This window comes from Coloeus monedula, assembly GCF_965178545.1.
Source record: "Coloeus monedula genome assembly, chromosome: 29".
Taxonomy (NCBI): Eukaryota; Metazoa; Chordata; class Aves; order Passeriformes; family Corvidae; genus Coloeus; species Coloeus monedula.
This window is the reverse complement of record NC_138809.1, coordinates 3573590-3591822: the sequence shown is the minus strand read 5'-3', so window position 1 is coordinate 3591822 and position 18233 is coordinate 3573590. Positions and strand designations below refer to the sequence as shown.

The 18233-nt window shown below is 62.0% G+C and overlaps 2 protein-coding genes across 2 annotated transcripts in view; both read right to left on the bottom strand.

Annotated features, from left to right (window-relative positions):
- Positions 1–491: 491 nt before the first annotated feature.
- Positions 492–7255, bottom strand: LOC309583201 (SLAM family member 8-like). The gene is made up of 7 exons (XM_082298758.1): positions 6912–7255; positions 3291–3632; positions 2287–2592; positions 2081–2200; positions 1504–1595; positions 1014–1171; positions 492–829 (listed from the first exon to the last, which is right to left on the bottom strand). The coding sequence occupies exons 1-6, from the start codon at positions 6982–6984 to the stop codon at positions 1022–1024; spliced, it is 1083 nt and encodes a 360-aa protein (XP_082154884.1). The 5' UTR covers positions 6985–7255; the 3' UTR covers positions 492–829; positions 1014–1021.
- Positions 7256–12631: 5376 nt separating this feature from the next.
- The window catches only part of KIRREL1 (kirre like nephrin family adhesion molecule 1), a 30411-nt gene continuing 24809 nt past the window's right edge, over positions 12632–18233 (bottom strand). The window contains exons 9-15 of the mRNA XM_082298814.1: positions 16914–17040; positions 16194–16294; positions 15805–16003; positions 14955–15062; positions 14721–14860; positions 14093–14170; positions 12632–13504 (exon numbers count right to left, since the gene is read on the bottom strand). Of these exons, the coding sequence (XP_082154940.1) occupies positions 13049–13504; positions 14093–14170; positions 14721–14860; positions 14955–15062; positions 15805–16003; positions 16194–16294; positions 16914–17040 (1209 nt within the window). The 3' untranslated portion in view covers positions 12632–13048. The remainder of the gene's footprint in view (positions 13505–14092; positions 14171–14720; positions 14861–14954; positions 15063–15804; positions 16004–16193; positions 16295–16913; positions 17041–18233) is intronic.

The following is an 18233-nucleotide window of genomic DNA, read 5'->3' as shown; positions in this document are numbered from 1 at the left end:
ACACGTGCGACAGCGAGGGGAGGGGAGGGGGGGTGCGCTCCGTGGTGGCGCCGGTCCCTTCTGTGTCCCCGCAGGTGCCACCCCAGGGCGGGGACACGGGGCGGACACGCCGGTGCCACCCCCGCCCCGCGTCCCCTCCCCACCCTGCGGCACCCCGGAGGGCTGGAGGGGGTCCCTGTGCCCCTCCAGGAGCCGTCTGTGCCCACGGGGGGGGCTCGCTGTGTCCCCGCCGGGCCAGGGGATGTCCCCGTGCCCTCCGCGGTGTCCCCGCCCCGGTGACAGCCGCGCCTGGCGGGCGAGTCCCGAATTTTCTCGCATCCCGGAGCTTCCCAAAACTCGCGGGGAACACCCGGGGACACCCCCCCCCTCCCCCCAGTGCCACCCCCAGTGCCACCTCTGGCCGGGATCCCCCTCCCCAAAACAGTCTCGGGGGGCTTCAGGCAGGGAATTGGGGAGAAACCCGAGGATTTTGGGGTGGGGAATGGGGAAAAGTCCGTTCGGTTGTGGGGCCGAGGGGATCCCCACAGCCCAAAACCCGCGGGGACCGCGCAGGGACCCCCCAGTGCCACCTCTGGCCGGGATCCCCCTCCCCAAAACAGTCTCGGGGGGCTTCAGGCAGGGAACTGGGGAGAAACCCGAGGATTTTGGGGTGGGAAGGGAGGGAAAAGTCCGTCCGGTGGTGGGGCCGAGGGGGCTCCGGTGCCGAGGGGGCTCCTCCCGCGGCCGGAGCCGGGATTGGGGCGCTGGATTTGGGATTCGGTTGGGGTTTGGCACACGACGCACTCTGACAGCCCTTCCAGGAGATCCCGGAGCTCCGGCACTGCGGGGCCTGCGGGACAGAGACCCCGTTCTTGTCCCCAAAAAGGGAGGAGACCCCGGCGCCGGTGACTTTTGGGGGCAGCCCCCCACACCAGCCCTTAAATCCCCTTTTAGGGACAGCCCTCCCCCCCCCCCAGCCCTTTAACCGCGGCTCGTTTGGGGTCCCCCCAAGGTCCCTTTTTGGGGCCCCTCACCTGCGGCCCTATGTCACCTCCTCGGCCGTGTCCTCTGGGGGTCTCTGGCCCTGCTCGCCGCCCCCCGGGGGGGATTTTGGGGCTGCGGCCTCTTCTTTTTGGGGTTCTACTTTTTGGGTCTCGCTGGGCTCCTGGGGGGCCTCGGGGGGGCTGGGACCCTGTGGGGACAAAATTTGGGGCGGGGGGGCCGCTGAGGGATGGGGCGAAACCCCAACCCTAAATCCTGTGGGGTGGCCGCGGGTGGGACCCCGACGGTTTTTGGGGATCCCCGCGGTTTTTGGGGATCCCCGCGGTTTTTGGGGCGGCTTTTTGGGGACCCCTGCCGGTTTTTGGGGTCCCCCCCGGGTTCTGGGGACTCCCACAGTCTTTGGGGACTCCCACGGTTTTTGGGGATCCTCCCGGGTTTTGGGGACCCTCCCGCGGTTTTGGGGACTCCCGCGGTTTTTGGGGACCCCCTCCCGGATTTTGGGGACCCCCGGGGGGGCCCGACCTGGTCGTTGCCCTCGGGGGGGCTCCTGCAGACGATGTCGCTGTACTGGGGCTCCGCGGGGCTCTCCTCGGCCGGCACCGTGGGCGTGGCGGCTGCGGGGAAAATCCACGGAAAAGTGGGAAAATCCATGGGAAAAAACCCAGGGAGACGGTCACCTCAGCGCGGCGGGGTGGCAGGGAAAATGGGGGAAAAAACGGGGAAAACGGGAAAAATGGGGAAAATGGGAAAACAGGGAAAGGGGGGAAAATGGGGAAATCGGGAAAACAGGGAAAATGGGAAAGTGGAAAAATGGGGAAACGTGAAAACTGGGAAAGCGGGTAAATAGGGAAACGGGGGAAAGGGGAAAATGGGAAAACTGGGAAAGAGGGGAAAGGGGGAAACGGGGAAATAGGGAATCGGGAAAACAGGGAAAATGGGGAAGTGGAAAAATGGGGAAACGGGGAAACGAGAAAAATGGGAAATCGGGCAAACAGGGAAACAGGACAACGAGGAGACGGGAAAGCGGGAAAACCAGGGAAATGGGGAACCAGGAAAAAAGGGGAAAACAGCCCCGCGGGGAATTCGGGCATCTCCGCACCTGGATCCGCCGCTTTGCCGCTGTTCATCCTCCAGCACCAGAAGGCTCCGCCCAGGCTCACGGCCACCAGGATGAGCGTGAGCACGATGTACCCCGACTTGGAGAAGGCCGACTGTCCCCCTGGCAGGCGGCAGAGGGTGGCACCGTGAGCCGCGCCAGCCCCACGGGTCGCCCCCGGCCCCCGGGCGAGCTGCCTGGGCTCTCACCTCCGCCCTGGCACAGGGCCTGCAGGTCGAACAGGGCGACCTTGTGGTCGGCGGGGTTGCTGACGGTGCAGGCGTAGGTGACATTGGCGGCCGTGGGTGGCAGTGCCACTCGCAGGGTGGTGCCGTCGGGGGACAGCTGGTGGCGGTCGGTGCCCAGCTCGCCGGGGCTGCCCCAGGTGAGGCTGTCGCGCTTCCAGGTGACGTTGACGGCGCCTTTGCCGGCGCCCTGGCACTGCAGGGTGAGGTTGCACCACTCCACGGTGCTGGCCAGCAGCTGGCTGCGGGTCCGGGGGCTGGGCACCGACTCTGTCAGCGGGCACAGGGGTGATGCCACCCGGGTGCCACCCTGGTGCCACCCTGATGGCACCCAGATGGCACCCAGATGGCACAATGGTGCCACCCAGATGGCACCGTGACCCTTAAACCGCCCGCCCTGGGGAGCTGGGCACCGACTCTGTCAGCGGGCACAGGGGTGATGCCACCCTGGTGCCACCCTGGTGCCACCCTGATGGCACCGTGACCCTTAAACCGCCCGCCCTGGGGGGCTGGGCACCGACTCTGTCACCGGGCACAGGGCTTTGGCCACCTCGATGCCACCCCGGTGGCACCGCGACGCTCAAAGCACCCCCTCGGCAGAGGTTGGGGGGTTCAAATTCCTCCAATGGTGGGAGTTTTTGCTCCGTGCCTCGGTTTCCCCACCTCAAAAGGGATGAAATTTCCTATTCGGGGCTTTTTGTGCACCCTCACCCCCCATGTTTGGCTCCGTGCCTCAGTTTCCCCGTCCCAAAAAAGGGATTAATTTTCACACCCGGCACTTTCTCTTCCCCCTCCAACCCCATCCTTGCTCCGTGCCTCAGTTTCCCCACCTGTAAATGGACCCACTCTCACATTCAGAGCTCTTTAGTCCCCCCTCCAACCCCATTTTCCTCAGTTCCCCCACCCAAACCCGGATTTAATTCCCCCACTCGGGACTTTTCCCCCCTCTCCCATCCCTACCCACGCACCGTAGACCGAAAGGTTGAAGGACTGATCATCCACCAGCGCCGGCTGCATCTTAATCCTGGCCCCAAAAACGCCGCTGTCGCCCCTCTGCAGGTCCCGGATCCTCAGCGCCGTCTCGTTGTACATCTCCAACCTCTTCCCGAAGCGATCCTTGGGATCGGGGCGGTCGAAGCCGCCGGGGCCGAACTCGGCCACCTGGATGGTGGCCCCGGTGCCACCGGAGAAGCTCCACTCGATCTCCTTGACCGTCTTGTTGGGGGGCAGAGCCGGCGACAGCAGCACGGACCCCCCCAGGACGCCGTTGACCTGGCGGGGTTGAGCCCGGGCTTGGCCGAAGAGCAGCTCTGCGACAGAAAAGTGTCACCGAGGGGTGGGGGACAGGCTGGGGACACGGGCGGGGGGCGGCGGGACCCTCGCGGGGACAGGCGGGGTGGAGAAGGAGCCTCCTCAAAGCAGCGTTGCCTGGTTTTGGAGCGGTTTGCGAGCGGGGAATCCTCAAAAAAACCGGCGTTTTTGGGGGGAAAATCGGCCAAAAAAGGTGAATTATTTACGGGTCTCAAAAAAAGGAGAGGGAAAAACGGCGGTTTTGGGGGGGAAATCAGTCAAAAAAGGTGCATTAACTACGGGTCTCAAAAAAAGGAGAGGGAAAAACGGCGGTTTTGGGGGGAAAATCAGCCAAAAAAGGTGAATTATTTACGGGTTCAATGTGGGGCCTGCGAGCGTCGAGAAAAGAAAGGGAAAGAGCGGTTTTGGGGGAAAAATTGCTTAAAAAGGTGAAAACTAACAACGGGTTCAGATGTGGGGCTTGCGAGCCTCGAAAAAAGAGAAGGAACGGACAGCGGTTTTGGGGGGGAAAATCGGCCAAAAAGGTGAATTCTAACTACGGGTTCAGATTTGGGGTCGCGGCCCCATCTGAACTCGGGGCTCTCACCAGAACAACGCTCCAGGAGAGACTGGGTGGAATTCCCAGCCAGCATCTCCAAAACCTCATTGTCCGCCTCAAACCGCGCCTCCTGCAAGAGCCCTGCGGAAAACCGATAAGGGTTTAGGGCGGGGAGGGAGATAAGGGGTCGGGGTCGGGACGGAACCCCGAAATCCTGTGGGATGCGCGGGATTCCCGCCGGGATGCAGCTCCGGCTTCAGCCCAGCGACTCCTCCGGGCAGAAAGAGAAACATTTGGGGTTTTTCGGGCAGCGTTTCTGCAAAATTCCCGATGCCGGGAGCCGCTCGGGAGCTCCAGGCAGGGAGAGAGTCCCAAAATCCTGTGGGATTGGTGATTCCCACTGGGATGGAGCCTCATCCAGCGGCTCCCAGGGGCAGCTCCGGCCCCTCCATCTGAGCCTCCCCCGCTGCGATTTGGGGTTTGGTGTTTGTAGGAGCAGCCCGAGCTCCCTGCAAAATTCCCGATGCCAGGAGCCGCTCGGGAGCTCCAGGAAGGGACGGAACCCCCAAAACCTCGGGATGGAGCCTCATCCCGCGGCTCCCAGGGGCAGCTCCAGCCCCTCCATCTGAGCCTCCCCCGCCACCGGGGTTGGCGTTGGGATCGGTTGTTTTTTTTCGTTTTTTTTTTTTTTTTTTTTTTTCTTTTTTCCCTGGCATCTCCCTGGAAAAATTCCCGATGCCAGGAGCCGCTCGGCGCCGCCTCCCCCGCTCCTGGCAGCTCCCTCCTCCTCCCAAGCTGTCACCTGCGCCACCCGCGGCCCCCGCGGCCCCCCCACGCCCCTCCGCCACCGGGAACATCCCCCCCAACCCCCCCCCCCTTCTCTCCCAATCCCACGCACGGCGCTGGAATTTTGGGGATCGGCGGCTCCACCCGGGATGGGACGGCTCCTGCCGGCCTCGGGGACGCTCCCGGTGTCCCCTCCCTGCCGTCCTTGTGCCCGCGGGAGCTGCGGCCGGGGTTTAAAACCCCCCCGGGAGGAGCCGCCGCCTCTTTGCTCCTCTTCCTAAAGCGCTTCCAGCGTCTCCCGGAGGTTTTTTTGGGAGCTCTGATCCCGCTTATCCCGGGCTTGGTTCCTGCTTTTCCAGCCCGATCTTAAAAGCCGAGGGAATTCTGAGCGCTCGCGGCGAAGTTTTTTTTTTTTGGGGGGGGGGGGTTTGGGGGAGGGTGAAGCATCACCCGGCTGGAGGGGAGGATGCTGAGAGCAAAAAGGGGCTGGGGGAGGCTTCCAAAATCCCCTCGGGATCCTCCCGGAGCAGCTCGGGCAGCTCCTTTTCCTCATTTTCCCCGCTGGAATCTCCATCCCTCCCTCCCCCGATGGGATCCATCCCCCCCAATTGGGATCCATCCCCCTCCCGACGGAATCCATCCATCCCTCCCCCGATGGGATCCATCCCCTCCCTCCCCCGATGGGATCCATCCCCTCCCTCCCCCGATGGGATCCATCCCTCCCCCGATGGGATCCATCCCTTTCCCGATGGGATCCATCCCCTCCCTCCCCGATGGGATCCATCCCTTTCCCGATGGGATCCATCCCCCTCCCGATGGGATCCATCCCCTCCCTCCCCGATGGGATCCATCCATCCCCTCCCCGACGGAATCCATCCCTTTCCCGACGGAATCCATCCCCTCCCTCCCCGATGGGATCCATCCCCTCCCCGATGGGATCCATCCCTTTCCCGATGGGATCCATCCCCTCCCCGATGGGATCCATCCCTCGACCACCGCGTTTCCCCCCAGGAGCTGCAGCCCCCAAGGGCTCCCTCATCGTTCCCCGGGAGTTTTCCCACTTTTCCCACGCCGGGATTCGGGGCCGGGCGGATTCGGGGCCGGGAGAGGCGCGGGGTTGCTGCCCAGGCCTCCCGTGCCCAGCGCCTCCCCGGCTCATCCTGTTTATCCCAGATTTTTTTTTTTTGGAACACGAGGCTCTCCCGCAGCCCCGAGAGCGCGGCAGGAGCCGGGGAGGGAGAAGGAAAAGAAGGATCCATCCATGCTCCCGGCACTTGGATTAACCCATCCCGAGCCTCAAATCCCCCCCTAAAAACCCCCAAAAAGCCCAACTCCAGGCTCGCTTTTAACCCCGAGTTTCTTCACCCTGAGCCTGGTTCTGCTTTTCCTCGTCCTCCCCCGCTCCCCACGCTCCGAGCTGGAATCGTTCGCATCCCAGAAAGCCGCTGGAGCGCTCCAAAACGTGGGAATTCGGGTTTTTCCCACCTTTCCGAGGCAGATGTTTTTTTTTGGGGGGGGGGCATCACCTCGTGGGCACAGCCCCATCCCGCTCGCGAGGCCAAGGAATCATTAGGCAAATTAACCCCGCCGCCCCGTAATTAATCCGCCTGTCCGATTAGGCGCTTTCCTGGAGGAATCGGAGGGTTTTACGGGAATTATGGAATGTTTGGGATTAGCACGCCGGGAATTAAGGGGATTCCTCGCTCCTGCTTTACGTAAGGAGCCGCTTCCCTTCCCGGGCGGATCCCGGGGGGCTCCGGGGCAAAAATCGCAGCCTCCCCCCCAAAAAAACAACCCCAAAACCGTGTGTGTGTGTGGGGGGGGATTCCAAACCCTCTGGATCCAGCATCCCAAACCCCAGCAGGGATCCGGGAGAGGCGGGATGGGGTCGCGCAGCCCCCCCACCCCTAAATCCCGGGCGAGTCCCGCGGCTTCGGGGTCGCCCCTCACTCACCTGGGCCGAGCCCCAGCAGCGCCAGGAGCAGCGAGGGCAGCCGGGATTTGCTCCGGGGCAATTCCCGCTCCATGTTTTTTCCCCGGGAATCCGCTCAGCCTTGGAGCGAGAGGAGGAATCAGCGGCCGGAGGAGCGAGGAGAGGGAGGAAGGAGGAGCGACCACCCCGGCGCCGCGGCGAGCCGCGGGGTGCGGAGCATCGCGGGCTCAGCGGGATGAGCTTCCCATGGGCCAAAAAGCCGGGAATGGGGCTGGAGGGAAAGCCGGGAATGCCGGCAGTATGGCGGGGGCTGCCGGTGACCCCCGACCCTGCGGCATCAGCCGGGATCAGTGCCCGGATTAACGGCGGCGGCGCCGGGCACGGCCCTGACAAAGCTGCCGCTGGCCTGGAAAAACGCCTGGAAAAGCAACTTCCCGGGATCCCAGAGCGCTTCCCGGCCCGGTCCTGGGGTATTCCCACCCTTCCCGCGGGCAGGAAAGCGGCGCCTGAGGAGCTGCGGTGGATCAGGAAGGGTTGGGAAAAGCGGCGCCGGAGCTGCCAAAATTCCTCCCTCCGGATGCTCCCGCGGCGTTTTTTTCCACCCTTGGGAATGGGGGAAAAGCCCCCCCCCCCCGAGCTCTCCCAGCCGGGATTTGGGAGTCGCGGATTTATTTGGGATTGAATTCCAGGTGGAAAATAGGGATTTTGGAGGGAAAGGGGGAAAAGAGGATCCGCGGCGGGGTTGGGGTCTCCGAAGCTGCACGGACAGCGGGAATTGGCATCCAAGGGGTTAATCCCAGCTTTTTTCCCCTGGAGCAGCTTCCAGCGGGATTCCCTAAACGGGCAAGGAGCATCCAGGTGTCCCAAAAAATCGGTTTTTTGGGGCAGCCAGGAGTTTTTGGGCGCCCCGAATCCCTTGAGGATCCCCCTTTTCCCTCCCTCTCACGCCGACCGAACTCCGGGAAAAACGGGATGCGCCTGGAACGGAAAGGTCCTGACCACCAGCGAAGGGTTAATTAACAGCAATTAAGGGTTAACGAGGCGTTTGAGGCGCGAATAAAACCGCTGGAATTTTGCTGACGGGACAAAGGGAAGGGTTTGGAGGGAGCGGAGCGCTCCCCGTCCAGTTCCAGGGAGGAAAAGCCACGGGAAGAGCGGGATTCCGCTCCGGGGGAGAAGCCGGGATGGAAAGTTCTGGATGTTCCCCCTCCCCGGAGGAATTCTGCTGCTCCTTTCCTCCAGTCCGGACAGTGGGGACGGAGAGGATTCCCGGAAGGAGAACTGGAACTGATTCCAAAGGAATTTAGGGATCCCAAAGTGGAACAAGGCAGAAAAGTTGGGAATGGGGATTTTTTTTTGGGGGGGGGGCGGTTTACCGGGATCAGAGCGAGGAAAAACCAAAGAGGATCCAGGGAAGAGTCCATTTCCAGGGTCAGGAATATCCTGGATGTGCCAGGATCCCGTGATGGCGTTTTAGGGAATCCTGGAATAATTTGGGTGGGAAGGAGCGGAAATCCCCCAATTCCAGGGGCAGGGACATTCCCACGATCCCAGGGCACTTCCAGGGCTGGGGAATCCACGGGATCCCGGGGCCCGGCCACCATCCCAGGCAAGGACTGATTCCCCAAATCCCGTCCCAACCTCCTCCCTGAACCCGTTCCCTCCTTTCCCTGGCACTCCAGGCCCTTGGAATTTGTCTCTTCCCACTTTTCCTGTAGCTCCTGGAGGGCCCCAGCGAGGTCACGCCAAAGCTTTTCCTTTTCCGGGCTGAACATTCCCGATTCCCGGACATCCCGGCGTTCCCCTCAGGCGGGAATCGCGGAATTCCCGCTTTCCCCCAGCCCTGTTCCCACCCGCAGAGGGATCCGGGATGGATCCATCCCCTCCTCCGCTCCATCCCGGAGCTTTTCCGCGTTCCAGCCCGTTGGGATCCCCGCGCCGGGCTCGGGGGAAAGAGCCCGGCCTGGAAATTCCCCACGGGAGGGGAGCTCGGGGCTCTTCCCACCCCGATCCCGACGGCTCCCGGAGCTTCCCGGGGCGCGCCCGGGGCCTCTCCCGGCACAGGGAAGGGCGGCCTCGGGAAAGGGCCCCGGGGGCAGCGGGAACGGCTGGGAAAGGCCTCGATCCAGGGGGATCCACGGGGATCCGGAGGGATCCACCCAGAGGCCTTGTTCCAGGGGGATCCACAGGGATCCAGAGGGATGGATCCAGAGGCCTCGTTCCACAGGGATCCGCAGGGATCCACCCAGAGGCCTTGTTCCAGGGGGATCCACAGGGATCCAGAGGGATCCACCCAGAGGCCTTGTTCCAGGGGGTTCCACAGGGATCCAGAGGGATCCACCCAGAGGCCTCGTTCCAGGGGGATCCACAGGGATCCAGAGGGATCCACCCAGAGGCCTCGTTCCAGGGGGATCCACAGGGATCCAGAGGGATCCACCCAGAGGCCTCGTTCCAGGGGGATCCACAGGGATCCAGAGGGATCCACCCAGAGGCCTCGTTCCAGGGGGATCCACAGGGATCCACAGGGATCCAGAGGGATCAACCCAGAGGCCTTGTTCCACAGGGATCCACAGGGATCCACCCAGAGGCCTTGTTCCAGGGGGATCCACAGGGATCCACCCAGAGGCCTTGTTCCAGGGGGATCCATCCGGGATCCAGAGGGATCCAGAGGCCTCGTTCCGCAGGGATCTGCAGGGATCCACCCAGAGGCCTCATTCTGCAGGGATCCAGAGGGATCCACCCAGAGGCCTTGTTCCAGGGGGATCCACAAGGATCCAGAGGGATCCAGAGGGATCGACCCAGAGGCCTCATTCCAGAAGGATCCACAGGGATCCACCCAGAGGCCTCGCTCCGCAGGGATCCATCGGGATCCACCCGGCTGCTCCCAGGGCTTTGCTTCCAGCCCCAATTCCATGGGGAACCCATCCAGGGCTCTGATCCCGGTCCCAGTTCCGGGGGGATTCCCTGCCCTGGGCGCTGATTCCAAAGCCAGGGAATGGGGATCCCAAATTCCAGGAATGGGGGGGGGGACAAACCCCAAACACCAGGAAAAGGGACCCCAAATCCAGGGAATGGGGGATCCCAAACACCAGGAAAAGGGGACCCAAATCCAGAGAAGGGGACCTCAAATCCAGGAAAAGGGGACCCCAAATCCCAGGGAATGGGGGACCTCAAATCCCAGGGAATGGGGGGGGGACAAACCCTAAACACCAGGAAAAGGGGACCCAAACACCAGGGAAGGGGGACCCAAATCCAGGGAATAGGGGAGGACACCCCCCAAACCCCATAAAACTGGGGGGACCCTCAAACCCCCCCAGAGCTCCCCAGCCCCGTTGGGGCCCCCCGGGAGATCCCCCAGGAGCGCGGGGCTGCTCCCCGAGCCCACGGCGCTCTCTGGGCCACACGCGAAGGGAGCAGAGAGGGGACAAATGCGGGACTTTGGGGCTTTTTTGTCACCGCCGTGGCCCCTCCTGGGGGTCCCCAAAACCCCCCGGGACCCCCCAATTCCTCCTTGTCGCGCAGCGATGACGTAATAACGGCAAACCCCCGACGCTGTGGCGGGACGGCAAATCTCGCGAGATGCTGCGAGATCCCCGAGGTTATAAATAACCCCGCTGAGGGGCGCGGCCTTCAGAGCCCGCCCAGCCGGGGGCGGGCGCGGAGGGGGAGGGGGCGCTGCGCCCAGGGCGCGGCCAGGCCGCATCATGGCGGAGTTTGTGAGGGATGAGGGGGTGAATCCCGGGAATAAACCCCGGGAATAAACCCCGGGAATGAGGCCTTGGAGTGACAGCGGTGTCCCCGTGCCCCGCTGTCCCACGGCTGTGGGGTTCCTGGCGCTGGGAAAGCCGTGGGCGGGTGGGGAAACTGAGGCGAGTTGGTGGCGCCTGGATCCCGCTTTTCCATTTTTCCATGAAAAATCCGGGAAAAGCCGCCCTGATTCCTGCTTTTCCTCTTCCAACAGCTCGTGGTTTAAGGAGAACGCCAATGATGTTAATAAAGTTACCGTATTTTATCACCGGGCCCGGGAAGGGAAGGGCTGGAAGGTGAAATTCCAGCGGGATGGGGGGAAAAAAATGGGAATTCTGTGTGTGGTGGCTCTGAGAGACGAATTCCGGATTCCTTGAGGGAACCCCGATTTAATTCGTGGATTAAAATAATTTTGACGTGAAGGGGAGCAGGAGGAAAGACGAGGCGAGGGATCAGTGGTGAAAATTCCTGGGGAATAAACTGGGAATAAATCGGAATAAATCCCTGGGATGAATTCATAAGGATGGAGAGGAGGGAAGGTTTTTCTCCTGGGAATTGGAGTTGCCTCCGCAGCGGAGCAAAAACCCCTCCGGGGACTCGGGAATGGTGGAATTGTAGGAATTACGGGTGGAAAAGGAAAATATTTTCCCCTCCCTCCATCCGTTCCTCAATTCTCCCGCTCCGGGAAAACCATTCAGGAATGGCAAAAATCCCCTTTTTTGGGGGGGTAAAATCGTGAAGTGAGGGATTTCTGGGGGGAAAAACCCCCGAATTGTGGGTGTAAAATAAAGCTGGGAAAGGTTGGGGAAACTCCAGGTGGGAATTGGGGCCAAACCTTTTCCCCGGGATGCTCCCCCCCAAAAAAATAAAAATAAAAAAAATAAAATAAAGGAAAACCCGGAGCCGTTCGTTTCTGGTTTTTTAACCATTTATATTTATATATATATATATAAAAAAATTAAATATATTTAATATATCGTGTTTAAGACTAAAAATATAGTACAGAATATTTAAAAAAAAAAGGGAAATGCAACGTAAAAAAAAAAAATGGGAATGGGGAGGGATCGCGGAATTTTGGGAAAAGGGGAGTGGAGGGGGAGGGGTCTCTAAACCAGCCTAAAAACGGGGGGGGGGGGGTGGGGGGGGCGGGGCAGGGGGGGCTCCCCATTTTCCAGCCCCAAAATGGGGTTGGAATTGTGGAATTTTAAAGCTTCCCGGTGGCCGGGGCGGGGCCCCCGCCGCTCCCGTGGGATATTGCTCTGGATGTGGGGCTGCAGCACCTGGAGCGGGATCTCCCTGCCCCCCCCCCCCGGGGTTTCTGGGGTGAATTCAGGCACCTTTGGGACTCCCGGCTCCGCGGATTCCCAGCGCTTCTCGGCCCGTCCTGACGGGACTTTTTTTTTTTTTTTTTTTTCCTTTTTTTTTTTTTGGGAATTCCGGGAGAAGGAATATTTGGGAAGGAAGGGGGAGGGTGTCCCGCGGCTCGTACCGGGATGGATCCCACCGGGATTGGGAATTGGGGGGGGGGAGGATTTGGGAATGGGGGGATTTGGGAAGCCTCTTGAGGGGTGGGGAGGGGTCTCGTACCTCATCCCGGGGGTTTCTTCGGGAATCGACCGGGAATGCTCCGGGAATCCCCTCCCAAGCTCGCCCCCCCCGCATTCCCTGCTCCCAAATCGGGGTCCCCGGCCCGTCCCCCCCCAGGCCCTGGAACTGCGGGAGCGGGACCGCCCGAGCTCCTGATCCCAACGTTTTAGTTCGTCCCGGCTCCCAAAATTCCCGGGAACGCGATTCCCACCTGGATTTACATTCATAGGAGGGACCCCCCCGTGTCCCCAACCTTGGGGACACCCCCGGAATCCGGGATTGGGGCCGGGGCCGGATCCCGGCGCTGCCTTTCCCATGGGAATGATGTGCGTATGGAAAGGGGGGCTGCTCCCAAAAATCCCCCAATTCCAACCCCCCCCCACCCCCCGCGACCACCCAGAGCGGCTCCAGGGGGATTTTTGGGATGGGGGAAACGGGGCGGAAGGAGAGGAGCCGTCCCTGAGGGAGGGGTGGCCCCAAAATCAAGGCACAGGGAACGGGAATGGCCGGGATGGGGCTGTTTTTTTTGGGAATTCGCTCGTCCCCGCGGCTTTAGGGACACGCGGAGCCCCCCCCCCGCCGATCCCTGGGACGGCTCCGGGAACGAGGAGGGCGCAGAGCCCCCGTGGGTGACACGGAGGGGACAAAGCGCTGACAACCCCCCCCCGCAACCCTCGCTGCGGGAAAAGTACCGGCAAAACAACCAACGGAATGAATGGAAGCTCCAAGAAAACTCGGGGATCGGGGGCGGCTCGGGACGAACCCCTGAATATCAGGGGACGCTCGGCAGGTCCCTCCGGGACCCTTTTCTCCGCCCGCCCGCCCTAAACGTGCGTCTGCATCCGCTGCTGGAAGCGCTGCCCGTAGTCCGAGTGCTGCGAGGTGTAGGAGAAGCGCGTGGCGCTGGCGAACTTGCCCATGGGGTCGTAGCCATCGTAGGGACCCCTCTCGAGGCCCGCGGCGTTCCCGAAGCCCAGCCGGTACGAGGCGTAGCCGGGACCCGCCGGGAACGCGGCGCCGCCGTAGTTCTCGTAGGAGAGCTGGCTGGCCGTGTCCCCCCCGGCCGTCCCCGGAGCCGCCGTGGCCTCGGGTGGGGGGAATTCGGGGCCGCTGCGGGGGTAGGAGCTGAGCTGGGCGTAGCCGCTGGAATGGGATAAGCGGGAAGGCGGCCGAGCGTCGAAGCGGCCGGGGCCAGGGGCGCGGTAGTCGCCGTAGAGGACGGAGCGCGAGGCCGGGCGGTCCTCGTGGGCTCGGACGTTGTAGTAGCCATTGGTGGGGTCCTGGTGGGGGAGAAGAGGAGGGAGAGTTCCGTGGGGGTTCGGGGAACTGGGGGGGGGGTTTGGGGCTTGGGAGGTCTTTCGGGTGGTTGTTGGGAGGGTTGGGAACCCTTTGGAATTGCCTGGGAGATGGAGCCGGGGCAGGGGTGGGTCTCGTGGGGTTCTGGATCTGGTGGAGTTCTGGAATATCCCGACTGGGATGGACCCGCCAGGATCATCCGAGTCCCACGTCCCTCAAAACTCTGCCCCGTCCCTGGCAGCGTTGTCCGAACGCTCCTGGAGTTTCTGGGGCTGGGACCATTCCCTCGGGAGCCTCCCCCGGTGCCCCACCACCCTTTTCCCCTAAAATCCATCCCAAATCCATCCCTGGAACGTCTCCAGCCGTTCCGTGCGATCCCATCTCCGCTCCCGGAGATTGGAGCTGCAGATTCCCAAGATTTCCCCTCCATCCGGACAATCCAAGCGATCTCAGCCCCTCACACCCGAAACCCCAGGAGTTCTCCACCCATTCCAGGATGGAAAAAAACCCCCCAAAATTTGGGATCTGCCCCTCTTTTCCCGCCCTGAAATCCTGGTGGGACCATCCCAGACCTTGAGCTCGTACTCCTCGCGGGTGTCGATGGTGTCACAGCGCAGGTCCTGCTTCAAGTCCACATCATCCTTGAACGACTGGAAAATCATGGAATCATGGAATGGGGTGGGCGGGGAGGGGCCTTGGGACTCATCCCGTGGGCAGGGACGGCTCCCCCTGTCCCAGGTGGATCCAAGGTGGATCCGTGGGTGCTTCCAGGGATGGGGAATCCATGGGGTAACCTGGGCCAGGGAAGGATTTATCCCTAAAATCCCACCTGAGCCAGCCCGGGGAATCCTGGAACGGTTTGGGATGGAGGGGCCAAGGGTGGGGACATTCCCACCATCCCAGGTGGCTCCAACCCATCCTTGGACCCTTCCAGGGGTGGGGAACCCATGCAGTGACCTGGGTCCAGCATTTATCCCTAAACAGACCCCATCCGAACCCCACGGAATCCTGGAATGGTTCGGCTTGGAAAGACCCTGAAGATCATCGGGACCTTGGCACCTCCCACCATCCCAGGCGGCTCCAGCCCCTCCTTGGGACGCTCCAAGGCTGGGGACATCCACGGGACACCCTCTTCCAGCACCATCCCAGGGGACAATTCCCTCCCCAGCTCCCATCCCGAGCTCCGGGGGTGTCCCTCACCGAGTAGATGGCCTTCATGACGCGCGTGGCCGTGGACACGCTGGCCGTGTCCTCCTCCCTGTCCGCGTGCAGCGTCAGCGGCTCCCGGTTGACCGTCTCCACCTTGATGTCCAGCTTGCGCAGCGTGACGTCCTTGCGGCCTGCGAGGCGACCAGGGGGTGACCACGGGGTGACCACGGGGTGACCATGGGGTGACCACAGGGCTCCTGGTCACCTCCCTGTCCCCTCACTCACTTCCTTTGCGGCGCCGGTACAGGAAGCAGGCGAGGGCCACCAGGAAGCTGATGAGGAGGATGCTGGCCCCGATGGTGGCCCCGGCGATGATGCCCACGGGCAGGACCTCTGCGGGGACACGGCGGGGGCGAGTTGGGGACGGGGGCAGTGCCACACCCCTGGGGTTCGCGGAATCCCAAGGAATCCCAGGATTTTTGGAGTTGGGAGAGAGCTCCAAGGTCATCGAGTCCAAGCTGTGTCCGGTGCCCCCCGGTCACCCAGCCCAACGTCCAGGGATCCCTCGGACACCTCCAGGGATGGCCACTCCAAGCCTCCCTGGGCAGCCCCTCCCAAGGCCTGGCCGCCCTTTCCAGGAGGGATTTTCCCAAATATCCACCCTGAGCCTCCCCTGGCACAGCTCGAGGCCGTTCCCTCTTGTCCTGGCCCCGTTCCCTGCGATCAGATCCCAAATCCCCCCTGGAAGAGCCCCAAATTCCCCCTGGATCCCCCTTTTCTCTGGGATGAGCCCCCCCAGCTCCCTCAGGATTCTCCATTCCCTTCTCCTGCTGCTCCAGCCCCGTCCCCATCCCGGGATTTCCCAGCCCCAGCTCCTTCCCACCTCCAGCATCCACAAATCCCCAAATCCCTGAGGTTGAAGAAGAATTCCAAGGTCACCAAGTCCAGCCTGTGCCTGACCCCCAAACCAACGTCCAGAGACTCCTCGGACACCTCCAGCGATGGGAAACCCAACCCCTTCCACTGCCTGGCCGCCCTTTCCAGGAGGAATTCTCCCAAATTCCCGACCCGACACAACTCGGGGCCGTTCCCCGTGTCCCCCAAACCCCATTCCCGACCCCCCCTCCGGCGGCACCTTTCTCCTCCAGCTGGATGATGGCCGTGCCCGGCCCGAAGCTGTTCCAGGCCGTGCAGTTGTAGCGGGTCTGGAAGTCGGCGTCCATCACGTTGTTGATGGTCAAGGTGGACAAAACCCCGCTGCCCGTGTTGCTCCTCTCCACCGTGTACCTCTCCAGCGTGCCCGCTTCCAGGATGTTCTCCTTCCACGCCCACGCCTGGCACCGGGAGAAACCGGGAGAGCGTCCGGGTCAGTGCCGGGGCACTGTCCGGGTCAGCACCAGGGGCGACACGTCTGGGTCAGTGCCGGGGTACTGTCCAGGTCAGTGCCCGGGCACGTCCGGGTCAGCACCAAGGGGGCTTGGGGACCCTTCCCCGGCGTCCCCGAGGCGTCCGCGGGGCACTCACGATGCGGTCCGGCGGCGGCGTGCTGCCGATGAAGCACTCGACCTTGCCGCGGTCGCCGCGCGCCGCGTACTGCACCGGCTCGCTCGAGATGATCGGGGGCCCTGAGGGGAGGTGAGAAGAGGGAATTTCGGGGCGTTGCGGAGGGATTTGGGGAGTCACGGGGTGAGGGGTGAGGGGCTGGGGAGGAGATTCTGGAGCCGCTGCTGGGTGAGGAATGAGGGAAACGCTCTGGGGGTCGTGGGTTCAAGGAGGGGAAAAAAGCTGGAATTGGGTGAAAAAAGAGTGGGAAGGACTCAGGGATGAAGGGTTTAAGAGGGAAAAGGGTCCTTGGTGCAGCTGGAGTTGGGGGAATCTCCCATGGGACATTCCAGGTTGAAATTCCTGAACTTTCTCCCATGGCAACGACTCCCGACTTTTCCCTGACCCCAGTTCCCATGGCCCTGGGAGGAGGGATGGGTGTGGAAAATCTCATTTTAGGGTTTATTTCCCTTCCCATAATCCCGTTCTGCCTCTTCCCCTAAATTTTAAGTTAAAACCCCAACAAAACCCCTGAATCCCATTTCTTTCCCCCGCATCCGCATGATCCCAACTCCGTAAGGTTTTAAACTCCCTCTCCCTCACCAAAAACGACAGAAACGGAGACGTTTTGGGATCCGCCCCATTCCCGGGGATTCCCGGGAGCTTTTGGGGGATTTCAGGGGCGTTTTTGGGGTCACTGACCGTTGACGAAGAGGGTGACCTCCCTCTCGCCCACACCGATCCGGGGCACGATGGCCTTGCAGACGTACTGGCCGGCGTCCGCCTGCGTGACGGACTTGAGGTACAGCTGGTTGCTGTTGCTCAGCACCTGGGGACAGTTGGGGACAGCAGGGAGGGGACACAGGACACCCCCGAAGCTCAGCGGCCAGGCCAGGCCCTAAATCAGTCCCGTGGAAATCCCAATCCCCGTTTCCATGGGGTCGTGGGAAGAGGGGAGGGACACAGAGCCATAATGGGGACGTTTAGGGGTTGTGTTTGACCCCAATCCCAATCCCAAACCCAATCCCAAACCCAGTCCCAAACCCAGTCCCAAACCCAGTGCCAATTCCAGTCCAAATCCCAATCCCAATCCCAAACCCAATCCCAAACTCAGTCCCAAACCCAGTGCCAATTCCAGTCCAAATCCCGATCCCAATCCCCATTTCCAGGGGGTTGTGGGAAGAGGGGAGGGACACAGAGCCATAATGGGGACATTTAGGGGTTGTGTTTGACCCCAATCCCAAACCCAATCCCAAACCCAGTCCCAAACCCAGTCCCAAACCCAGTGCCAATTCCAGTCCAAATCCCAATCCCAATCCCAAACCCAATCCCAAACTCAGTCCCAAACCCAGTGCCAATTCCAGTCCAAATCCCGATCCCAATCCCCATTTCCAGGGGGTTGTGGGAAGAGGGGAGGGACACAGAGCCATAATGGGGACATTTAGGGGTTGTGTTTGACCCCAATCCCAAACCCAATCCCAAACCCAGTCCCAATTCCAGTCCAAATCCCAATCCCAAACCCAATCCCAAACCCAAACCCAATCCTAATCCCAAACCCAAAACCAAACCCAAACCCAAACTCAAACCCAAACCCAATCCCAATTCCGGTCCAAATCCCGATCCTGATCCCAATCCCCATTTCCAGGGGGTTGTGGGAAGAGGAGGGGACACAGAGCCACAATGGGGACATTTAGAGGTTGTGTTTGACCCCAAACCCGATCCCAATCCCAATTCCAGTCCAAACCCCAATCCCAATTCCCATTTCCAAGGGATTTGGGGAGGGGGCACAGAGCCACGGTGGGGACATTCTGGGGCCGCGTCCGACCCCAATCCCAACCCCAGCGGGAATCCTGCACCTGTGGAAAGTGGGGCCTCCGCTGCTCCCAAAATTCCCCAATCCTGACCACCCCGTGACCTCTGCGAGCGGCTCCGGGGGATTTTTGGGATGGGGGAGCCTCCCCCAAGGAAGGGCCGGCCCCAAAATCGAGGCCCAGGGAACGGGAACGGCCGGGATGGGGCTTT